The sequence below is a fragment of the Schistocerca gregaria genome, chromosome 3, assembly GCF_023897955.1.
Source record: "Schistocerca gregaria isolate iqSchGreg1 chromosome 3, iqSchGreg1.2, whole genome shotgun sequence".
Classification (NCBI taxonomy): Eukaryota; Metazoa; Arthropoda; class Insecta; order Orthoptera; family Acrididae; genus Schistocerca; species Schistocerca gregaria.
Window position 1 is genome coordinate 609,605,574 of NC_064922.1, and position 25,361 is coordinate 609,630,934.

The 25,361-nt window shown below is 39.9% G+C and overlaps 1 protein-coding gene across 1 annotated transcript in view; it reads right to left on the bottom strand.

Annotated features, from left to right (window-relative positions):
* LOC126356179 (reticulophagy regulator 3-like) overlaps nt 1-18,731 on the bottom strand; it is a 39,414-nt gene extending 20,683 nt beyond the window's left edge. The window contains exons 1-4 of the mRNA XM_050006944.1: nt 18,160-18,731; nt 17,915-18,076; nt 16,220-16,325; nt 14,303-14,492 (exon numbers count right to left, since the gene is read on the bottom strand). Coding sequence (XP_049862901.1) covers nt 14,303-14,492; nt 16,220-16,325; nt 17,915-18,076; nt 18,160-18,386 — 685 coding nt within the window. The 5' untranslated portion in view covers nt 18,387-18,731. The remainder of the gene's footprint in view (nt 1-14,302; nt 14,493-16,219; nt 16,326-17,914; nt 18,077-18,159) is intronic.
* Between the last annotated feature and the right edge of the window lie 6,630 nt (nt 18,732-25,361).

Below are 25,361 nucleotides of genomic sequence, written 5' to 3' on the forward strand. Positions count from 1 at the left end.
CATAATGTTTACATTCATGTTATTTTTATGGTGAACAGAATACTGCATGTGATTCACGATTCATAAAAGTTTCTGTTAATAACCATCTCTTGTCACAGGTAGGAAAAAATTCCGAACAGAGAGTTGGCCGTATTGATATACATCCCAAACAGTCTTGCCAGTCAGATTTTCGTAGTAGATTTTTAGCGATGAGTTCAAATGCAGAGTGTGTTGTTGTTGTCTTCAGTTCATAGACTGGTTTGATGCAGCTCTTCACACTTTTCTATCCTGTGCAACACTTACAAAATAAGAATGAAAATAACTTAGAAATTAAACGCTGAAATTTAAAACAAAATTTTATTAGGTTTATAATACATTTTATATGAAATGTTTAAAATCTCAGTCACGATTCTGAATCACTACCACTTGATTCTTTGTTGCTCATTTCTTCATACAGAGCATCGTCCTCCGTACCATCTAGTGTATTGGATATCTAACATTTTTTAAATGCTTGTTGCACAGTCTCATTTGGAACACAATTGAATGCATCATAAATCCACTGACACACTTGCAAGTTTTACACATCCTGTTGGTGTCAGTCGTCGCTTTTCGAAAGCCAGTCTGTGTACAAGCGTATAAGCTTGTCCTTAAATGCTTTATTCAGACAGATATCAAGTGGTTGCAGAACTGAAGTCATCCTGCCTGGAATCACTGCCAAGTCCGTTTTGCTTTCCTCTAATTTTTGTTTTACTGCAGGTGTTGTATGGCCTGCATACGCATCTAATACCAACAGATTGCGTAAGCAAAGCATTCCGAGAACCACACAGTTTCGTTTGCTTGTACAATTACTGTTTTTAGAAACACTTCCGATTTCAGTAAAGTCTTTTGCTTGAAATCTATGAATGGAGGTAATTTATGTCCATCTGCTGTGCAAGCAAGCATGATGCACATCCGCCGTTTTTCACCCCCTGATATAAGAACACTTATGTCTTTATTTCCTTTGGCGTCAACTGTATAATTTGACGGTATGTCAAAATATACGAGAGTTTGGTCAGCATTTCCTATCTGACCAAGGAAGTATTGTTTTTCTGTGCACCGTGTAATTATGGAGCACTGAAATTCCAAAAGTTTTTCCTTTACAATTTTTCAGCAGCTTCTGTGCAACTGAAGTTCGTCTCTAGTGTAAACCCCAGCACGGATCAATCCAGCTGCAACTAGCCTTAAAATTTTCGATTTTTTACTCTCTAGCAGTTTCATGTGCCCTGATTTTTAAAATTTCGGTGTTCACAGCCAGGAGTTCTGACGCTGTTCCTTAACAAATTCATTTAAAATCACTTCTAGTGCATGAAATTGGCCAAACTTTGACCCACTAAAAGCTTTCCTGCTACATGAACATTCGAATAATTTATCTCTCTGCAGTCACCATCGCCTGATGTTGCTCTCATCAGTCCCGTATCGCAAACCTGCAGCACGATTAGAACTTTGTTCCACAAAAGAGATAACTCCCCTCTTGAATTTGGCACTATAATGAAAGTTTTTTCACAACATTCCACGAAGCAACGTGAAATCTTAATGAGCCCCAGCACATCAACTCGTGCAACAATCCTAAAGCCTTGTGCATTGTTGGTATTTTTGTGTAAAGAAATTTATTTTTGTTGCTCTGAATATTTGAAAGGCTGCTACACTCGACGAGGTAGAATACGGAATTTCTATTTACTTTGTTTGATAATGAATGAAAATGCAGTAGTCAAAACTCAGGGCGGTGAAGGAAAGCTCGTCTTCTAGCCTTTTTTCTTTCATTTTCTTTATTAATTATACTACCATAAAAGAAGGTTGTATACATGGAAGAAGCCTGGAGATACTGACAGGTTTCAGATAGATTATATAATGGTAAGACAGAGATTTAGGAACCAGGTTTTAAATTGTAAGACATTTCCAGGGGCAGATGTGGACTCTGACCACAATCTATTGGTTATGACCTGTAGATTAAAACTAAAGAAACTGCAAAAAGGTGGAAATTTAAGGAGATGGGACCTGGATAAACTAAAAGAACCAGAGGTTGTACAGAGTTTCAGGGAGAGCATAAGGGAACAATTGAGAGGAACAGGGGGAAGAAATACAGTAGAAGAAGAATGGGTAGCTTTGAGGGATGAAGTAGTGAAGGCAGCAGAGGATCAAGTAGGTAAAAAGACGAGGGCTAGTAGAAATCCTTGGGTAACAGAAGAAATATTGAATTTAATTGATGAAAGGAGAAAATATAAAAATGTAGTAAATGAAGCAGGCAAAAAAGAATACAAACGTCTCACAAATGAGATCGACAGGAAGTGCAAAATGGCTCAGCAAGGATGGCTAGAGGATAAATGTAAGGATGTAGAGGCTTATCTCACTAGGGATAAGATAGATACTGCCTACAGGAAAATTAAAGAGACATTTGGAGAAAAGAGAACCACTTTATGAATATCAAGAACTCAGATGGAAACCCAGTTCTAAGCAAAGAAGGGAAAGCAGAAAGGTGGAAGGAGTATATAGAGGGTCTATACAAGGGCGACGTACTTGAGGACAATATTATGGAAATGGAAAAAGATGTAGATGAAGACGAAATAGGAGATATGATTCTGGATGAAGAGTTTGACAGAGTACTGAAAGACATACGTTGAAACAAGGCCCTGGGAGTAAATAACATTCCATTAGAACTACTGACAGCCTTTGGAGAGCAGTCCTGACAAAACTCTACCGTCTTGTGGGCAAGATGTATGAGACAGGCGAAATACCTACAGACTTCAAGAAGAATATATTAATTCCAATCCCAAAGTAAGCAGGTGTTGACAGATGTGAAAATTACCGAACTATCAGTTTAATAAGTCACAGCTACAAAATACTAACGCGAATTCTTTACAGACGAATGGAAAAACTAGTAGAAGCCGACCTCGGGGAAGATCAGTTTGGATTCTGTAGAAATACTGGAACACGTGAGGCAATACTGACCCTACGACGTATCTTAGAAGCTAGGTTACGGAAAGGCAAACCTATGTTTCTAGCATTTGTAGACTTACAGAAAGCTTTTGACAATGTTGACTGGAATACTCTCTTTCAAATTCTGAAGGTGGCAGGGGTAAAATACAGGGAGCGAAAGGCTATTTACAATTTGTATAGAAACCAAATGGCAGTTATAAGAGTCAAGGGACATGAAAGGGAAGCAGTGGTTGGGAATGGAGTGAGACAGGGTTATAGCCTCTTCCCGATATTATTCAATCTCTATATTGAGCAAGCAGTGAAGGAAACAAAAGAAAAAGGAGGATATAAGGTGAACAACAACAAAAGCAAAACGAGGATAATGGAATGTAGACGAATTAAGTTGGGTGATGCTGAGAGTAGTAGATTAGGAAATGAGACACTTAAAGTAGTGAAGGAGTTTTGCAATTTGGGGAACAAAAAAAAACTGATGATGGTCAAAGTAGAGAGGATATAATATGTGGAATGGCAATGGCAAGGAAAGCATTTCTAAAGAAGAGAAATTTGTTAACACCGAGTATAGATTTAAGTGTCAAGAAGTTGTTTCTGAAAGTATTTGTATGGAGTGTAGCCATGTATGGAAGTGAAACATGGACAATAAATAGTTTGGACAAGAAGAGAATAGAAGCTTTCGAAATGTGGTGCTACAGTATAATGCTGGAGATTAAATGGGTAGATCACATAACTGATGAGGAGTTATTGAATAGAATTGGAGATAAGAGAAATTTGTTGCACAACTTGAGTAGAAGATGGGATCAGTTGGTAGGGCTTATTCTGAGGCATCACCAATTTAGTACCGGAGTGCAGCGTGAAGGGTAAAAATTGTAGAGGGAGACCAAGAGATGAATACACTAAACAGATTCAGAGGGATGTAGATTGCATAAGGTACTGGGAGATTTAGAAGCTTGCACAGGATGGAGTAGCACGGAGAACTGCATCAAACTAGTCTTTTGACTGCGACCACAACAACAACAACAACAACAACAACAACAACAAACAAAGAGGTTTTGGCGCCACTATTTATCTTTGTGCCTGCAAAGCATGCCTTTGTAGCACTACATATATTCGACGGCAGGAGTTAGTTGTCGCAGCAACATTTTACAGAACTTCCGCTTACTTTGCACTTGATTCTAAGCCGCAGCCGGTTTTTTGGATAGCAAAAAATCAGAAAAAGAAGTGTGGCTCAGATTCGAGTAAATACAGTAATGGGCAGGTTGATCAATTTGATTAACTCTATGAGATCTTATTATTCTCTTCAGCACAGACAGTTAAAGAGTTTCTTTCCGAGTGTGATTCAGCACATTCTGACTTATTACAGCGCAGCAATGTTTGCTGGCTAAGTAAAGGTCAAGTATTGAACATTATCAGCAAATAAGAGAAGTAATTTCCTTCTTAGAAAACTTGGATTCACAAGAAGCAAGAAACCATTTGGAGTTTCTAGCAAATCAATGCAGTATGCTAACTGTGGTTTTCTTGAAAGACATTCTGAAACATTTAAATGCACTCAATAGCCAGCTATGAGGAAATGGGAAATTACTATGTGATCTGATACAAAGTGTGTCTCCTTTCTGTCACAAGCAGGATATCTTTGAAAAAGGCATTGCAAGTCAAGAACTACTTCACTTTCCAACAAATTTTAAATATAAAAGTAATTCTGAAAGAGACATTTCAATATCACCAAATTTTATGTCAGATGTTAAGAATGGATTTTCAGTAATATTGAAGACTTTTGAGAGACAGAGAAGCTGTCAAGGGTCTTAAAATTGCCGTTTGAAGTTTCTCCGGCAGCAAAATGGGCAGAGCTGGCTGCACAGTTGTTCTGCCTTTCAAAGCCTTCACTCCACATGGAGTTAACAGACTTGCAGAAAGACGTTTTCTTGCAAATACATAAAACTGCATCTACTAAAGAATTTTAGAATAAACATCTCCCAGAAAAACATGAAAACTGCAAAAAATTAGCCAGATACATGGTTACTGTGTTTGGCTCCATATATATTTGTGAAATTTTATTTTAAAAAATGAATTTTTTGAATATAAAGTATTGCTCAGTATTAATGGCCGCCCACTTTGAAGATATTATTCGCATAAGCTGTGCATCACGTGAACCTATCTTTAAGAAAATGGTTCAAGACTGCAAATACACTGAAGAGCCAAAGAATCTGGTACATCTGCCTAATATCATGCAGGAGCCCCGCGAGCACACAGAAATGCTATAACACGACATGGCATGGACTCGATTAATGTCTGAAGTAGTGCAGGTGGGAACTGACAAAATGAATCTTGCAGTGCTGTCCATGAAAGTCCATAAGAGTAGAAGAGGCTCGATACCTCTTCTGAACACGTGGAGATCTCTTCTGAACAGCATGTTTCAAAGCATCCCAGATACCAGGTGTGCCGGTATGAAACGAGTGTTTTTTTGTGAAAATGAAACACAAATTCTGAATTGAAAATTAAAAACATTTTATTCAAAGTACTGGCCATTGCTTTCTATACATTTTGACCACCTTTCTGGCAATTTGTGGACATCATGCCAATAGAAATGTTCATCTTTTGAAGCAAACCAATCAGACACCCAATTTTCGACTTCTTCGTAGAAATTGAGGTGTTCCTCAGCCATTGCGTGTCCAATTGATGAAAGCAAGTGGTAGTCGGAAGGGACCAAGTCTGGTGTATACGGCAGGTGGGGTAGCAGCTCCCAGCCAGGTGTTTTGATTGTATCCTGAACCAGCTTTGCTTTTTGTGCAGGTGCATTGTCGTATAAAAAATTACTTTGCCATGTCTTCTGGCCCGTTATGGTCTTTTTTCTATCAATGCATAGTTCAAATTGATCATTTGTTGTCTGTAGCGATTATTATTCACAGTTTCACTGGGTTTTAGAAGCTCATGATACACCACACCTTTCTGATCCCACCAAACACAGAGCATTGTCTTCTTGCCGAATCAATCCGGTTTTGCAGTCGATGTTGATGGTTGTCCCGGATTAACTCACGAGTTTTCCCATTTAGGATTCTTAAAATAAATTCATTTTTCATCGCCAGTAACAATTCGGTGCAAAAATGATTTTCTTTCGTGTCTTTATGTCTTTGAAGCAAAATTTGACATGTGGTTTTTTGGTTTTCCACTTTTCTTTCATTCAATTCATGTGGCACCCATTTTCCACACTTCTGGATCTTTCCCATAGCTTTCAAATGGTCAGAAATTGTTTGTTGTGCAACATTTAGCATTGCTGCCATTTGCTTCTGACTCAAAGTATCATCTTCATCCAATATTGCTTACAATTCAGCGTCTTTGAACTTTTTTGGTGGTATTCCACGTTCTTCATTTCTTACATCAAAATCATTATTTCTGAACCATTGAAACCATCTTTTACATGTTACTTCTGATAGAGCATGATCACCATATGCCTCGACAAGCATTCAATGTGAATCCGCAGCACTTTTTTTCAAATGAAAATAAAAAATTGATGCTTTCCGCAAATCATCACTTTCCGGTACAAAATTCGACATTGTTAACACGATGAAAACATATGATGATGTTTGTTCCATGACTTTATGTATACTAAATATCTTTGACAGATGTCGTATCAACCAAACAAAAAACAAAATTAAGGCTCGTTCACAACAAATGTTCCCTATCGACACATGTATCTCAACGCTCGTTTTATACTGGTACACCTGGTATGTTCAATAATGTTCTTGTCTCGGGAGTTTGATGGCCAAGAGGTGTTTAAACTCAGAAGTGTGTTCCTGGAGCCATTCTGTAGTAATTCGGGACATGGTGAGTGTTGTATTGTCCCGCTGGAATTGCTCAAGTCAGCCAGGATGCACAATAGACATGAATGGATACAGGTGATCTGACAGGATGTTTTAAGTACGTGTCACCTGTCAGAGTAGTATCTAGACGTATCAGGGGCCCCATGTCACTCCAACTGCACATGCTCCACACCATTATGTTAAACGAGACTTGTCCGACCAGGCAACATGTTTCCACTCACCAACAGTCCAATTTTGGTGTTGACTGGCCCAGGCGAGGCATAAAGCTTTGTGTCGTGAAGTCATCGAGGGTACATGTGTAGGCCTTTGGCTCCAAAAGCCCATACCCATGACGTTTCATTGAATGGTTCGCATGCTGACACTTGTTGATGGCCCAGCAATGAAATCGGCAGCAATTTGCGGAAGGATTGCACGTCTGTCACACTGAACAATTCTCTTCAGTCCACATTGATCCCGTTCTTGCAGGATCTTTTTCCTGCATCAGCGATGCAAGAGATTAGATGTTTTACTGGATTCCTGGTATTTATGGTACACTCATGAAATGGTCGTACGAGTAAATCCTCACTTCATCACTACCTCAGAGATGCTGTGCCCCATGGCACTTGAGTGCCGACTAAAACACCACATTGACACTCACTTAAATTTTGGCAGCTTGCCACTGTAGCAACCGATCTAACTACGCCAGACACTTGTTTTCTTATACAGGCATTGCTGACCGCAGGACCGCATTCTGTCTGTTTACATACATCTATATTTGAATACGCATGCCTATACCAGTTTCTTTGGCGCTTCAGCTTATAATTTCTCCCACTGACTTTTCAATACAAATATGCCTATCTATTGTAATTCATATTTTTATGAGTAAAAATTAAATTAAAAAATTAGTAAGGAATATGATGATTTTTTTTATGGGCCTTGATAAAAGTTTCCGAAAGTATCCTTACCCTATCTAAAATTACTTCCTGACCCCTGCTCTACACCATTTGGCATGGAATGAGCCTAGAGGTAGTTTCTATGTTCATATAAGGATGTGAGACCTGGAAGGGCATAAGACAGACACCTTCAAATTGTTATGTCGGAGGAAACTCCTTAAGAGTTCTACAGAGTGCAAACAGAACAAACAGATTAGTATTACAGCAAATAAAATCAGATTGCTCCTTGGACGATCTGATACTGAAGCAATAACTGATCTACTTTGAGCACATTATGAGAAGACTTACGTTAACGCTGGGGGATAATCAAACATGCAAGAAGAGGGTGGGAGAGGATGTGATGTATTATGGCATCACAGAAGTAATGGACTCCAAACTGGAATGCCTGCAGGAGAAAGAGCAAGACAAAAGAAATTGGTATGTTTTAGTTCATACGATCACAAAGAGTTGGAACAAATGACACAATCTTTGCATCATTATAATAAGCACAATAAGAGAGATAGGAGTATCCAGCGATACTGAACATCTACAATACATACTACATTAAACAAAACACAGATAAATTTAAAATTATGCAATCAATTTAAATTTTTTTTCCTTACTCTGAAGCATAAATCTGATTTGGAATAACTATGTATCATTTGAAAATGGACATTATCACATTTTCAAATGGCACAACTTGTGTTCTGATTGAGTTTCAATTAGTAGAAACACATTTAGTGCACAACAGCTTCAACTGTGATAAAGATGGCAATATAAGCATAAGATCTTATGATATTCATGGGTTGAATAACATGAAATTGGCAAATATAGTGAAGAACACATTTTGTCGTCAATTCAAAATGTCACCTCAACTGTGAAAGAGTGTTTGAGATTGAACAAACAATACAATAAGATGATCTGTGCAACAGTGAAAGCACAAGTTGACTATGTTTACTGGCAGAGAATACCACACAAATTAAGGAGTCATTTGAGCCAAAAGAAAACAACCTGGAGACAAACAGAGAACTTCAACATAAAGAACGAAGTATGGTGTGTGCTGAGGGATTGCTTTTCCAATCACACCGACTACAACTGGAGCAGACTCTTAGCACGACTATGAAGACAGTAACAATTTCCTGCCAAGTGCAAATTTGAGTTATGAGGGAACTTCAATCATAATAGGAAAGTTTCTTTTAAGGCCTGCATGATCCCTAGCCAACTGTCGAGCACAAAAATAACTCCTTGAAAATGGACGAATTTTGTAAAAAAAACATCCACAAATGATAACATGGTTATGAATGCTGCATAGCTCACACTGGTGCAAGAATGGCTCCTTCCTCAAATTGATCAAGATTTACACAACACAATTTTCTAACATGAAATTAGACAGGATGTGCTAAGCAATTTCGTAATGAATGTCTGTCTGTGCGACCAATAGCACAGGTTACATACAGAGTACATTCCATACGTAATGGATCCATACATAATGGGACCAATTTTTTTCTGACACAACGGTACACCACAGTGTGTTGTAACCAGATGGGCTAAGTGGAGGGGGGGGGGGGTGTTAGCTTCAAAACGCTCTTTGTCTCATTTGACTGCGAGCTGCCAGAGAGTCAGGATGTGTGTTTCCGTCAACCCTGTTTTGAGTTTATGTAACATGGTTCATTCTGTAGAGCAATGGTACGCTATCAAATTTTGCTTTAAACTTGGGAAGTCTGCCACCGAAACGTTTCCATTACTTCAGCATGCCTTTGGGACTGACTGCTTGTCCAAATCACAAGTTTTCCGATAGCACAAGTTGTTCATGGAGGGCCAAGAGGAGATCACCGAAGAACCTCGCAGTGGATGGCCATCAGCTGCAAGAGTCGATGAATATGTGACATGTGTGCAAAATTGTTTGAACTCTGACAGACGACTGAGCCGTCAATTGGTAGGAAAAACTCCAAAGATGTCAAAAAAAAAAAACGTTTTTCCGCATTGTGACAGAAGATTTGAACATGAGAAAGGTGTGCGCCAAACTTGTCCCAAAAGTGTAGATCGACAAACACAAGAACACGTGAATGCTGCGATGCCGGGAAATGTTGGAAATGTGTGAAAATGATCCTCATTTTTTAAACTCATTTATCACTGGTGATGAGTCGTGGATTTCTGAGTACGACCCCGAGACAAAAAGGCAGAGTTCACCCCATCCCAAGAAGGCATGAATGAGCAAGTCCAGGATCAAAACCAGGCTCATTGTCTTCTTTGACGTCAGAGGCATAGTCCACCACGAATTCATAGCTACTGGGACTAAGTGAACTCGGCTTTCTACATGGAAGTGCTCAAAAGACTGAAAAGGAGGGTCTCGCACTGATGAAGCGACATCCAGGACACGTGGAAAGTTCACCACGACAACGCGCCGAGTCACAGCACCTTCATTGTCAATGACTTCCTGGCCAGAGTCAAGACCCCATTGGTTCCCCAGCCTCCCCACAGTTCTGACCTGGCTCCCGCTGACTTTCTTGTTTCCTCGTTTAAAAGGAGTCATGAAAAGAAAACATTGGGACAAGATTGAAAGCATCCAGGCACATGTTACATCAGCTCTAAAGAACATTCCGGAAAAGGCATTCCAGGATGCCTTCCAGGCATGGAAGTGTATTGATGCAAGAGGGTGCTATTTTGAAAATTTTTGATTATTTGTACGAATATATTCAATAAATGAGTTTTTTATGAATTTGGTCGCATTACTTATGGAACCTACCTTGTATGAAACACAGACACTGCACTTATGTTCTGGCTGAAAACATCATGATGTGTCTACAGATTTATTTCCTGTGCACATTCATAGAAGAAGTTGTTTCAGTATGACATGAACTAAGCTGTTAAATGAAAATCTATGAAGACGTTCATCAGCAGCTCATTTTGTATTATCGTGAAATAGGGGAGATTGTGACACTGACATGGTACGTGAATTGGAGTGGCAATCATTAAAACAAAGGCGTTTTTCATGTGACGTAATCTCATGACATTTCGATCACCAGTTTTCTCCTCTGATTGTGAAAACATTCTGTTGGCACCCACCTACATAGGGAGAAATGATCATCACGATAAAATAAGAGAAATCAAGGCTCACACAGAAAAATTTAAGTGCTTGTTTTTCCCGTGGGCCGTTCGAGAATGGAACGATAGAGAGACAGCTTGAAGGTAGTTCATTGAACCCTCTGCTAGGCACTTCATTGTGAATAACGGAGTAATCACATAGTATACTTACATTTAAGTTACATTATCCTGTACTGAGAATGTTGTCAAATGTGTGATATATTTACCGCAACATTTCAGAACAACATTACCCATTATCAAATGCTATAAAAGAGTCACACAAATCAATACATTGCAATACTACAAATACTGACAAAGTTTCTATGCCATTAGGAACTGTCAGGAGCAAAAAGCTGGCAGCAAATATGCACTGTCAAACAGAGAAGTCCCTTAAATATCTCATGTTGCCACATTATACTCTCATAAGGCTCAGAGGTAAATTGCTGGCAGCTACCTTCACGTACCAAAGATTCTACTACCCTGAAATGCAGATGTCACATATTCTTTATCAAGTTTACTAGAAAACACAACCTAAACCTCACTGCCTGACTAACATAAATACTCCCTTTCAATCTTGTAATTTATATCATTATTGAATATTTTAACATTTTATTAATCTTCTATTACAACACGTCGAAGACATTTCAATGAGGCATTAGGGGCAAACATATTTTTCCTAGCATTTGTGGATTTAGAGAAAGCTTTGACAAAGTTGACCGAAATGCACTCTATGAAATGCTGAAGGAAGCCGGGATAAAACACAGAACACAAAATGTTATTTATTACTTGTGCAGAAACTAGACTGCAGTTGAGTCAAAGGACTAAGGACACAATAGGGAAAATTTGATAAAGGAATGAGACTGGGTTGTGCTCTACAGATTAATGTTATTCTAACTGTACATTGAGAAAGCAGCAGAGGAAATCAAGGAGAAATTCTGAAAGGGAATTAAAGTTTGTCAATGACACTGTAATTCTGTCAGAGATGGCAAAGTGCTATTGAACGGAATTGATAGTGTCTTGAAAATACGTGATAAGAAGAAGATCTAACAAAAGTAAAACAAAGTTATGTCATTTTGTCAAATTATATTTGGTGATGCTGAAGAAATCAGATTAGGGAATAAGGCCTGTAAGTAGTAGACGAGTTTTGTGATTTGAGCAGGACAATAATGGATGATGCCAGAAATAGAGGGGACGTAACGTGCAGACTGAAAACACCAGGAAAAGTATTTCTGCAAAAGAGAAATCTGTTAACATCTAGTACAAAATTAAGTGTTAGGAAGTCTTTAGTGAAGCTATTTATCTGGAATGTATGCAAGCAAAACATGGACTATAAACAGTTTACACCAGAAGAGAACAGAAGCTTTTGAAATGCAATGCTACGGATGAATGTCAAAGATTAGATGGGTCGATCGTGTAACTAAAGAAAAAGCACTGAACCAGGGGAAAAAAGAACTCTACGAAAAGATGGTATCAACTGATAAAATACATCCTGATGCATCAAGAAATTGTCAATTTGGTAAAAATTAGAAGGAAAGCAGATTCAGACAAATATAGGTTGCAGTAACTATTCATAGATGAAGAGGCTTGCAGGGGATAGGTGGCATAGTGAGCTGCACCAACCAGCCTTCACACTCACCACCGCCACCGCCACCGCCACCACCACCACCACCACCACATGGTTAATAGTATAACAAAGTGATCAAGAAAGTACTGTGAGTGAGAATGAGCAAGTGACTTCTCAAAACAGAGGCTAGGAGGAAGGGGAGATTAATATGTACAATTTGTTTTCACTGTTCTCTCTCTCTGACACTGACAATAAACTTATACATGTTCGCAAACAATGCAGTAACAAAACTTCTACAACAGCTAACAGGAAACATCACTTCTACATCATTGATGTGGTACAAACATACTTGACACTAGACATTATTACTCACAAGAGGACACAACTAAATGAATATCGTTAGCAGCAGCAACAGATGGATTTAGATTTTAAAATTGAAACTACTGTAATATTATTTCAAGATAGTGCTGTACTAGAAATTAGCAAATGTGAAGCTAATTTTTTAAATACACTCTAGCTGTTGATGTACTGAATATTACTGTGATGTTGTAGAATTAACTTTCAAGTGCAAGTTACAACTTCCTTTTGTCAAAAGTAGGTCTGTCAAAGTAACTTAAGCATTATGTACACCAACTTCTTACTGAATTCTGCAAATGTAGGTTGCACCCTTTAAATACACTGATTTAATATTTTAGATAAGTGTATGGTTTAGTTTCCTTCACTACTCACAACTAAAGCAGCAATGTTTGATAATGACTCAGCCTATTAAAGACATATTTTTTTTATGAGCACATGTAGAACACACTCCAGCCCAAGATGCTGGAGTTGGCAGTCATATGTGCGCAAAATGTGCTTGCCTTTTTTTGTGTTGATGTGTCTTCTTTACAGTAAGTAGCAATCTATCTTTTCCAACATCGTTGATATCCTTTCCTGGAATTTCTACTAAAAAATAACTTCAGTCAGAGAATGACGTTACATTATAATAAACATATTTACAACAAGTTGTCCCAAGACATTAAGTCTCCCAATGCTTTAACATGCTTTACAGTCAGTTTGAAGAGATATTTAACTGACCACTGTTTCTACAGATTAGACAAATTCTTCAGGAAGCAATTCAAACCAACACTTAATGATTCTTACAAAATGTCCACAATTTCACAGTTAATTTTAAGAATTCACTTTGTGTAATCTGTACACTTTCTGGTGATTGTGTGGATATATCAACTTCAAGGAAATAGACTTTTATTTACTGCAATATAATTCTAAATAGTTTCATGTTAGTTAACTGTAAAATACGTACCCAAAATCATAAAAAAACATTTACCCTTCATACCATGTCTCAACTGGCTTGTCTTGTCTTTCATTTTATGTTGTACAATAAATTACAAAAAACCGAAATGTGCAAAACACTACAGGGGACAAAAAATAAACAACATTGACCAAATAGGGATCAAACCACACAACTTTGGATTTGTAGTATGGCAATTACAGACACTTATGACATACAATCTCAGTACTTCCCAAATATGTTGTGTGTATGGCAAGATGGCTTGAGCTTTCACTTTTAGATTTTCAGTAATACTTATCAGCTAAATTATAAGCAAGACTTGTAGCTGTGTGCAAAAACAATGTCACAAATTGTTTCATTACCCTGTTACTTTTAACTCAAGGTATCTAAACTTGATCTGGAAAATAGAGGAGAGCTATTACAAATTTCCTGAATAGCCAAACTAGTGTGTATGCATCACTTTCTCAAACAACTGTGTTGAGTTGCTAATTATACCAAAACTTTTTACTCTTGCAGGAAACTATGTGTTCTAAAGGTACACCATGATCATCTCAGTATGAACAGTGTTTGTGTCAATACGGTACAAGTCTTGCAGACTCTCCCTATATTTGCTGACAAAGTATCTCAAATTTCTACGTTCTTTGAAACAGATGTAACTTAAATCACTTAATACAGGATAATATCAACTCACCTCTTCCTTTCTCCTTAAATGATACACAAAAATTTTTCAGCTTCTGTACTGCAGTTGGAGGTAAAACATGAATGCAGACACCAGGACCAACCATAACAGTCATTATCAGTATATAGCCAATAACACATCCCGGAACAGTACGGCCGATAACTGTGAGAACCAAGAAACTTGCACACATCAAGCAACAAAACTGTAAAGAAGAAAGTACAAAAAAATAAGTATAATCAAGAATGAAGAAATAATACAATGGGCAACAAATTCAGCTGTCATCTAATGGTAGATCTATTAAGAAAAAGTGATACTCAGGAAGAAAATAGTGTTTACCATGTACACAAACTAAAAAGTTGGGAAGACCAAGAAGAACAAATCCCTCTCCCCCCCCCCCCCCCCCCTTCTTCTTCTTCTTCTTGCAGGTACAAATTATTCAACTTCTATGTTCAGAATAACCTTGTTCAGGTAGTTTTCAGGCACTTTATGCTAATCATTCATTGTCTGGTGATAACAGATTTCAACAAAATGATCCTTCTAATAACTGCAGCAACTCTTATGTTTCTGCTCATTCAATCTTTTCTTAAATAGTCTGTATAAACTGAAGGAAGGTAAATTTGGGGACAACATAAATCCAGATGGCTGGATGTGAATTTGTTCCATCATCTTCCTGAATGATGAGTCCTTCAGTATGTTAATTACTGCACCACCTCGCTTGGTGCAAGATTTGTACCCTATAGGCAGAAGCAATGGTCTTACTGGTATTATCACACTTAATTATGAAGAAATTGTCCACCCTGATAGCAGAGTGGTTAGCATGACAGATTGCTGTCCTATGGGCCCGGACTCGTTTCCCAGTTGGGTCGGAGACTTTCTCTGCTCAGGGACTGGGTATTGTGTTGTCTTTATCAACATTTCATCCCCATCCCGTGAGCAGGTCGCCCAATGTGGTATCGAATGAAATAAGACCTGCACCAAGGCGGCCGGACCTGCCCCACAAGGGGCCTCCCGGCCAATGACGCCAAATGCTGATTTCCATTATGAAGAAACTGCCACACAAAATCTGCAGCCTTATTCAGCTATACTGAAGTTAATGTCTGTGAGAGTCAAGCCTGAAAGACCATGAGGGCTAAGTTTGCATAGTAAAGAAAATTTCTGGAACCACCTGAACAATGTAGCACAAGCTACAGCAGCATTACCACACATTTACAACAGCTTTCTGAAGTATCTTATGTTTGTTATATTAAATGAGAACGCCATTTAATGCTGCTCCCCTTATGTCACCATCATTTAAGAAACAAAAATGTAAGTTGTTTTATAACACATTAATATAATTCCTCTACTTGAAACATGTGTCCCCTACATTTAAAAAGCAATCTTTTATGTGGAGACCTGTTCTTTTCAAGAAATCATCTATCAGATTAACGTTCTCTTAGTCTTAAGTAAAAGTATAGTTACATAGCCTGTAAAGAAGAAGAAGAAGAAGAAGAAGAAATATCTGTCATCAAGATGCAAAGCTAGCTGGATGTCGCACCCAAGAAATAGCAGTAATACAAACAGCAATACATTACTTGATATATTTTATCATTCAATGAATTCCTGTTATTTTATAAGTATTCTACATTAAAATATGCTGTACACAGCTAATAATTTAAATGTCAAATTGAACATAAAACTAACTGAATTATTAGTAAAATGAGAAATCTGTTGAAATTAAAGTATGCAGCAACATTGCTACAGAAGGAACCAAGTAAAAAAAAAAAAAAAAAAAAAAAAAAAAAAAAAAAAAAAAAAATGGACATATACAGAAGTGCAAGAAAAACAGGAAGGAAGGAAGGAAAGATGGTGGGTTATCAGTCATCAACTAAAACCAATGAAAGCTAGAGAACAGCTCCAGTTAAAGATGTAGTACAAAATATTTTATCTTACCATGCCTGGCTGGTCATCTCTCATATTTTTTAACCAGATGTAGTAGTCTCGCAACATAGACTGAGCTTGGCTCAGATAGTGACTTATCTCTGGAACAGTTAATGCTCTGAAAAAATTAACATACAGAATAAATAAAAAGATGGATGTGTTATCACCAATTATTTATTTGTGTACCATTACCTGAAAGATTTTATCTCCTAATAGGCCTAGGCAAAACCACAGACACGAGCAAACCCAGGATATGAGCTTGGGGAGGAGCGATTCACAGCAATTTTGCTATGAATGATAATTTGCGATCTCACGACAAATTGCTCTCGAGTGCACTTTCTACTAGTCAGTATCCATTACATCCCCTGGTTTTCTAAAAACTGATAAATCTGTCTGCCTGGCAGGGCAGGATATTAGTATAGTTCATGAAAATTCTCCTCACTCTTTTATAGTAGGGAGGCGTAGCTGCCCCCCCTTGCCCCTAGCTGAGTATGCTCTAACTACATGAACTACACACGTAAATGTAAACTGTCTGTCACCTTCAACGTGTTTACAGACCTACCAACTAGCAGCTGCAAAGTCATTTGTAAATTCTGTAAGCCCTAAATAAGATAGTGCACCACTTTTAAAGTTTACAATTGTTGAATAAAATATGACAAAGCTGAGATGAAGACAAAATCACAAACACCCCCCCCCCCAAAAAAAAAAGAAACACACACACACACACACAAAATAAAATAGGAAAACATCAACCTGAGGAACACTACAACGTTTCTGAACTGATTACATCAGACAATATCACAGTTGAATATTATCCTTAAAACAATAGGCAAAAATCACTTTGCTAATTTTTAAATGTATCATATAACACAAGTTGTATAACATTTTAGATACAATTGTCTGAAGTGACCTTATAAACAAAACTATCCTCTTCCAGTAAAAATGCAAACATCACTATCACTTACATTCTTGCCCACTATTCTTTTATTGTGCCATTCACATCTGTCAGACATCACTTTACAATAAATATTTTCTCAATGCCACTACCTTATTTTCATATAAACACTGTTTATTCCATTTACATTCCTACTGTTGAATTCCTTAATAACTATTTCTAAAATATTCATAATGCATCCACTCTGGGAATGAAACTAACATTAACCATTATTATAATTATTCTCTACTCAAATTTGTAAGGCAAAAGCTAGTATCCTGATTATATTTAGCTGCGACGGTCTTTGTAGCTTGTAGCTTTACGAATCCAGAAATTTCAGATACATGACACCGCTACAGCGGCCTTTGTTCTGTGGGGAACAGAATGTAGCGGCGGAATGTAACTGTTACATAAATTAAGAAATAAACAATGGGGATTTGAGAATCTTTTAAAAGATTTAATCGGTGTTAAATATTCATCATTAGAAGGGCATAGGGGACCAAAAAATTATGATTCTGGTCGGTGAACATTATGTTTATGCACTTACACTTGTGAGATACTGAAAGGAAAGGGAGTGGTTGTTATTTAATGACGTCCGAAAATAAATAAATAAGAGCGTTTCGATCTCCTGAAATTTCATTCGAAATATACAGCGCAACGTTCTATCAAAACATTATAATATCCACAGTGAGCAACGTATCTACCAAGAAAAACACAAATATTTCGTAAATACTTAGTCACACAAGCAGTCAGCACAATTTTCAAAACTTTACCTTGTTTGCGTGGGTGGAACTTGCAAAGTGCGCCTCGTCTTTTCCGACAAGGATTCTGATATTTCTGGCCAACATTTTTGTGCCCACACGTCGTAAAGAATTGCTGTAAGGGCAAGAGTGAACAAAAGGCCATAAAAACGCCACTGGAAATTGACAACCAACCTGTGTACAACAACCACAACAATAAAAATACACACTTTTGTTTTAAGCTCACGATTGACTCAAAGTTACTGACATCACCTTACCAAAATAAAATGTTGACTACTACGACAAAAAACACACTGATCACTGGATTTTCCCAAATTAAAACGCTCTGAACTTTCATGACGTACGGTTCAAAGCGCCAAAGCGTTCTTTCCAAATCTGGATCATCGTCAACAACAGCAACAGATGCCTCAGCTTGAGTTCCAGTTCCTGTTTTCCAGCTTCTCATTCGCGAAAACCAATCTGTAACTCTTTTCCGAAGATCCATTTTGTTCCTCGTTCACGAATTGCAAGTGAAAACAGGCCGTACTTCTCCTCGATACACTATCTCCTGACGTACTCCTGTCACAGAACAGATGCGGAGGAACATGTAACAAAACGTATTTTCGCCAATCACATTTTACGCACTATTTTCATCGATAAATGGACAAATGAACTCGGGTGTGCGAAGCGCAGGTTGGCCAATAGCTGAGAACGAATGGGATCCGCCACGCAGATGCACAAGTGAACGTCCAGCACACGTTTTTAACAGCAAGTAATTTAACCCTAATGTCAATCAACCTTTTAGATTTTCTGAAAGGAATTCCTTACACTGAACAGGTGAGGTTAGTGTAATGTGAGAACGTTTAGAACGGAATGGGTAGAGAGATAGCTCGTCGCACGCTGCAAGGTTGGCTACGCTCGCTCCCCACTGTCAGGCCTTACGACGAAACGCGAAAGACTACTTTTAATAGGAACAGCAGACCCTAAGACAATTACACACCAGTCAATAGCAACAAATAATACGTATTAATCTCTTGTCAACAACATAAAATATAAGTCTCATTATAGGTCTTTGTATAACTTGATATCGCTGTGTAACATGCACCTCCCCGCTCACAAATTAAATTTGCCGCCTCTTGTGTAATGTGGCACTGAATTCAGATAAGCTAACTTACTTCATGGCTCTCCTTGCAAGAACAGCTAGGGTCAGGCTCGGATTAAAGGGTGGGGGGATGTCATGACTCCCGACCCCCCCCCCCCCCTCCCCAAATACCATTTTACTAAGAGAGTTTACATTCTTACAAATATCAGTTTCAAAGTTGCTCACTCAGCTTTTGGAAAGTTGCCATGAAAACTGAGAAGCGTTAAAGAAAACTCCAATTGTGTTTAACCCATGATACTATTCAGTTACACCGCTGAAACTCTTGCTTCTGGCTGTCTGCAGAGAATATTCCAGCCAAGAAAAGGCTCCGATTTTGACCGTTCCTGCCGACAACAACAAACACGTCTACGTTAGAACCGGCAAAGCATATGAATTTGGTTAAGGAAAGAACTGAAAGGGAAAAATAGAAAAAAAAATCAGTGTACCCAGTTCAGATCCACGCAGTAGATTGTTTACGAAAATCTAGGGATACAATCAAAACAAGTGTTGCGTATAAATACGTAATTTAATTATGAATCTCTTTCATGAAACGTTTACACAGAGTAGTATAATGGCTACACAATACATAAATCACAAGCCCGGATTTTCGCTGGCTGCTGCGTGCCCGATGGACCACTCTCGTAATTTCGCTCGGTATTGCAGTTTTTAGGATTCTAAGATTCTTTTCACCACTAATTTTTCTCTGACTTGCTTTTCCTACAATTCAAAGAATATTTACCAGTCATACGAAACATCATCTTTCATTAATTTATTTTTTTTCAATTTAATGCCGATTTTCAGTTATATCCTGGGAATATTTTTTTTATTGTCTCAGTTTGGATCTCAGCAGTTCCCCGTTAGCTCTTCACAATGACTTCAGCATCAACGTCCTAACTAAACGCCTTTACGCACTATACCAGTTTCTAGCTTTGCTGTACACAAAGCTGATTCATAGCAATCAGGCGTATACGCTTGCCGTGGGGCCGTGATGTAATAGCAAAAACAAATACTGCGCGACAAACACAAACTGATACGATCGATCAGCTGTGGACTCAACCATTTCTTACGCATTATTAATCTGGAAGTTATTGGCGAGTCAAATCTCACTGAACGTCGTGACACAAGATTGTTCCACAAGCGTATAATCGTCTTCACGTCAAAAACCGATTTTCACGAACAGTGGTGGAAATAGGAGAAGTAAACAGCATTCCTCCCCCCCCCCCCCCCCCCACCCTTCCACTCCGCCCGTTTACGCACTGACACAGCCATAGTCGGGAAAACCTGTGTTCACAACAGCGGTGCTAAAAATTCGATTACATACTTCAGGATTCTACCTCCCTCCCCCCCACCCCCCTCCTCCTTACCCATGACCCATGGACCTTGCCGCTGGTGGGAAGGTTTTCGTGCCTCAGCGATACAGATAGCCGGTACCGTAAGTGCAACCACAACGGAGGGATATCTGTTGAGAGACCAGACAAACGTCTTGTTCCTGAAGAGGGGCAGCAGCCTTTTCAGTAGTTGCAGGGGCAACAGTCTGGATGATTGACTGATCTGGCCTTGTAACATAAACCGAAACGGCCTGGCTGTACTGTTAGTGTGAACAGCTCACAGCAAGGGGAAACTACAGCCGTAACTTCTGCCGAGGGCATGCAGCCTTACTGTATGGTTAAATGATGACGGCGTCCTCTTGGGTAAAATATTCTGGAGGTAATACAGCCCCCATTCGGATCTACTCAGTAAAATGTCGCAATCAGGAGAAACAAAACTGACGTTCTACAGATCGGAGTGTGGAATGTCAGATCCCTTAATCGAACAGGTAAATTACAAAATTTTAAAAATGGAAATAGATAGTTTAAAGTTAGATGTAGTAGGAATTAGTGAAGTTCGGTTGCACGAGGAACAAGATTTCTGGTCAGGTGAATACAGGGTTATAAATACAAAATCAAATATGGTTAATGCAGGAGTAGGTTTAATATCATCATTCTCATCATCAACATTTTAAGACTGATTGTGCCTTTCAGCGTTCAGTCTGGAGCATAGCCCCATTATAAATTTCCTCCATGATCCCCTATTCAGTGCTAACATTGGTGCCTCTTCTGATGTTAAACCTATTACTTCAAAATCATTCTTAACCGAATCCAGGTACCTTCTGCTTGGTCTGCCCCGACTCCTCCTTCCCTCTGCTGCTGAACCCATGCGTCTCTTGGGTAACCTTGCTTCTCCCATGCGTGTAATATGACCCCACCATTTAAGCCTGTTCTCCCTGACTGCTACATCTATAGAGTTCATTCCCAGTTTTTCTTTAATTTCCTCATTGTGGACACCCTCCTGCCAATGTTCCCATCCACTGGTACCTGCAATCATCCTAGCTACTTTCATATCCGTAACCTCAGCCTTGTTGATAAGGTAATCTGAATCCACCCGGCTTTCGCTCCCATACAACAAAGTTGGTCGAAAGATTGAACGGTGCACAGATAACATAGTCTTGGTACTGACTTCCTTTTTGCAGAAGAGAGTAGATCGTAGCTGAACGCTCACTGCATTAGCTTTGCTACACCTCGCTTCCAGTTCTTTCACTATGTTGCCATCCTGCGAGAATATGCATCCTAAGTACTTGAAACCGTTCACTTGTTCTAACTTTGTTCCTCCTATTTGGCACTCAATCCGTTTATAATTCTTTCCGACTAACATTACTTTCATTTTGGAGATGCTAATCTTCATACCATAGTCCTTACATTTCTGATCTAGCTCTGAAATATTACTTTGCAAACTTTCAATCGAATCTGCCATCACAACTAAGTCATCCGCATATGCAAGACTGCTTATATTGTGTTCACATATCTTAATCTCACCCAGCCAGTCTATTGTTTTCAACATATGATCCATAAATAATGTGAACAACAGTGGAGACAAGTTGCAGCCTTGTCTAACCCCTGAAACTACTCTGAACCATGAACTCAATTTATCGTCAACTCTAACTGCTGCCTGACTATCCATGTAAAGACCTTTAATTGCTTGCAAAAGTTTGCCTCCTATTCCATAATCTCGTAGAACAGACAATAACTTCCTCCTAGGAACCCGGTCATATGCCTTTTCTAGATCTACACGCCTGGAAATTGAAATAAGAACACCGTGAATTCATTGTCCCAGGAAGGGGAAACTTTATTGACACATTCCTGGGGTCAGATGCATCACATGATCACACTGACAGAACCACAGGCACATAGACACAGGCAACAAAGCATGCACAATGTCGGCACTAGTACAGTGTATATCCACCTTTCGCAGCAATGCAGGCTGCTATTCTCCCATGGAGACGATCGTAGAGATGCTGGATGTAGTCCTGTGGAACGGCTTGCCATGCCATTTCCACCTGGCGCCTCAGTTGGACCAGCGTTCGTGCTGGACGTGCAGACCGCGTGAGACGACGCTTCATCCAGTCCCAAACATGCTCAATGGGGGACAGATCCGGAGATCTTGCTGGCCAGGGTAGTTGACTTACACCTTCTAGAGCACGTTGGGTGGCACGGGATACATATGGAAGTGCATTGTCCTGTTGGAACAGCAAGTTCCCTTGCCGGTCTAGGAATGGTAGAATGATGGGTTCGATGACGGTTTGGATGTACCGTGCACTATTCAGTGTCCCCTCGACGATCTCCAGAGGTGTACGGCCAGTGTAGGAGATCACTCCCCACACCATGATGCCGGGTGTTGGCCCTGTGTGCCTCGGTCGTATGCAGTCCTGATTGTGGCACTCACCTGCACGGTGCCAGACACGCATACGACCATCATTGGCACCAAGGCAGAAGCGACTCTCATCGCTGAAGACGACACGTCTCCATTCGTCCCTCCATTCACGCCTGTCGCGTCACCACTGGAGGCGGGCTGCACGATGTTGGGGCGTGAGCGGAAGATGGCCTAACGGTGTGCGGGACCGTAGCCCAGCTTCATGGAGACGGTTGCGAATGGTCCTCGCCGATACCCCAGGAGCAACAGTGTCCCTAATTTGCTGGGAAGCGGCGGTGCGGTCTCCTATGGCAGTGCGTAGGATCCTACGGTCTTGGCGTGCATCAGTGCGTCGCTGCGGTCCGGTCCCAGGTCGACGGGCACGTGCACCTTCCGCCGACCACTGGCGACAACATCGATGTACTGTGGAGACCTCACGCCCCACGTGTTGAGCAATTCGGCGGTACGTCCACCTGGCCTCCCGCATGCCCACTATACGCCCTCGCTCAAAGTCCGTCAACTGCACATACGGTTCACGTCCTCGTTGTCGCGGCATGCTACCAGTGTTAAAGACTGCGATGGAGCTCCGTATGCCACGGCAAACTGGCTGACACTGACGGCGGCGGTGCACAAATGCTGCGCAGCTAGCGGCATTCGACGGCCAACACCGCGGTTCCTGGTGTGTCCGCTGTGCCGTGCGTGTGATCATTGCTTGTACAGCCCTCTCGCAGTGTCCGGAGCAAGTATGGTGGGTCTGACACACCGGTGTCAATGTGTTCTTTTTTCCATTTCCATGAGTGTATAAAGCATAGATACAATTCCCTGTTCCACTCATAACACTTCTCCATTATTTGCCGTAAGCTAAAAATCTGGTTCTGACAACCTCAAAGTGGCTTTAAACCCACACTGATTTTCATCCAATTGGTTCTCAACTAACACTCGCACTTTCCTTTCAACAATACCTGAAAATATTTTACCCACAACGCTGATTAAAGAGATACCTCTGTAGTTGTTACAATCTTTTCTGTTTCAATGTTTAAAGATTGGTGTGGTTACTGCTTTTGTCCAGTCTGATGGAACTTGTCCCGACTCCCAGGCAAATTCGATTATCCTGTGTAGCCATTTAAAACCTGACATTCCACTGTATTTGATGAGTTCCGACTTAATTTCATCCACCCCAGCTGCTTTATTTCACTGCAATCTATTGACCATTTTTTCAACTTCCTCAAATGTGATCCTATTTCCGTCCTCATTCCTATCCCATTCTACCTCGAAATCTGAAACATTACTGATCGTATTTTCACCTACGAGGGTCGGTCAAAAAGTAATGCCTCCCATTTTTTTCTACTTAAAAAAATTAAGTTAAGTGAAAAATTTGAATTTGGCGCCATTCCTCAAACCTTCTTCTGCAATCCACTGCAGTAGTAACTTTCTGTGTCAACAGGTGGCAGCACAGCAGAAGTTTGTAAGATGGCCGACATCGATGTTCGTTTGAGACAGCGTTGTGTGATTGAATTCTTGAATGCAGAAGGTGAAACGCCCATACGCATTCATGAAAGACTGAAGAAGGTGTATGGTGTTGTGACAGTGGATGTCAGCACTGTTAGACGATGGGTTCGTCGTTGTAAGGAAGCTGAAGGGCAAACACCGTTGACTGACGAAAAGCGGAGCAGCAGGCCGGTGAGTGCAGTGACTCCACACAACATTCAGCAAGTTGATGACATCATTCGTGGTGACCGTCGGGTGACTGCAGATGAAGTGTGTCGCATTATTTCTCTTAGTAAAGGCAGTGTGATCACGATTATTAAACAATTAGGGTACTCAAAAGTTTGTGCACAGTGGGTTCCAAGAATTTTAACCGATCAGAATAAAGAGGCAAGGAAAACAATAGCCTCCCAACACTTGCAGCGCTTCCGTTTGGAGGGAGATGAGTTTGTGAAAAAAATTGTGACCGGGGATGAAACATGGGTGCATTTTTTTGAACCCGAATCAAAGAGGTAGTCAATGGAGTGGCGTCACACAAGCTCGCCGAGGAAGAAAAAATTCAAAACTGTGTGATCGGCAGGGAAAGTTATGGCAACAGTTTTCTGGGATACAGAGGGTGTGATTCTGGTTGATTTTTTGGAGCAGGGATGCACAATAAATTCTGTTCAATACGTCACAACCCTCAAAAAACTTAAAGCACGTCTTCAGCGAGTTCGCCCAACAAAATCAATGGCAGATGTTCTTCTTTTGCATGACAATGCAAGACCACACACCAGTCGTCACACCTCTGACGAGATTGTCAAAATTGGATGGGAAGTTTTGCCTCATCCCCCATACAGCCCTGACCTGGCACCATCAGACTTCCATCTGTTCGGGCCACTAAAAGAAGCTCATCGTGGGATTCATTTTGAAGATGAGGAGGCCGTCAAAACATCCGTGCGTCAATGGCTTAGGAAGCAGAGCTGTGATTTTTACCGTGCTGGGATACATGCCCTTGTTCAAAGATGGACCAAAACTGTAGAGATGGGCGGAGATTACATTGAAAAATGACAAAATGATCCTCAATGTTGTGGTTTTCAACCTATGTAATTGCATTTAAATTTCCTGACAATTAAACGTAGAAAAAAA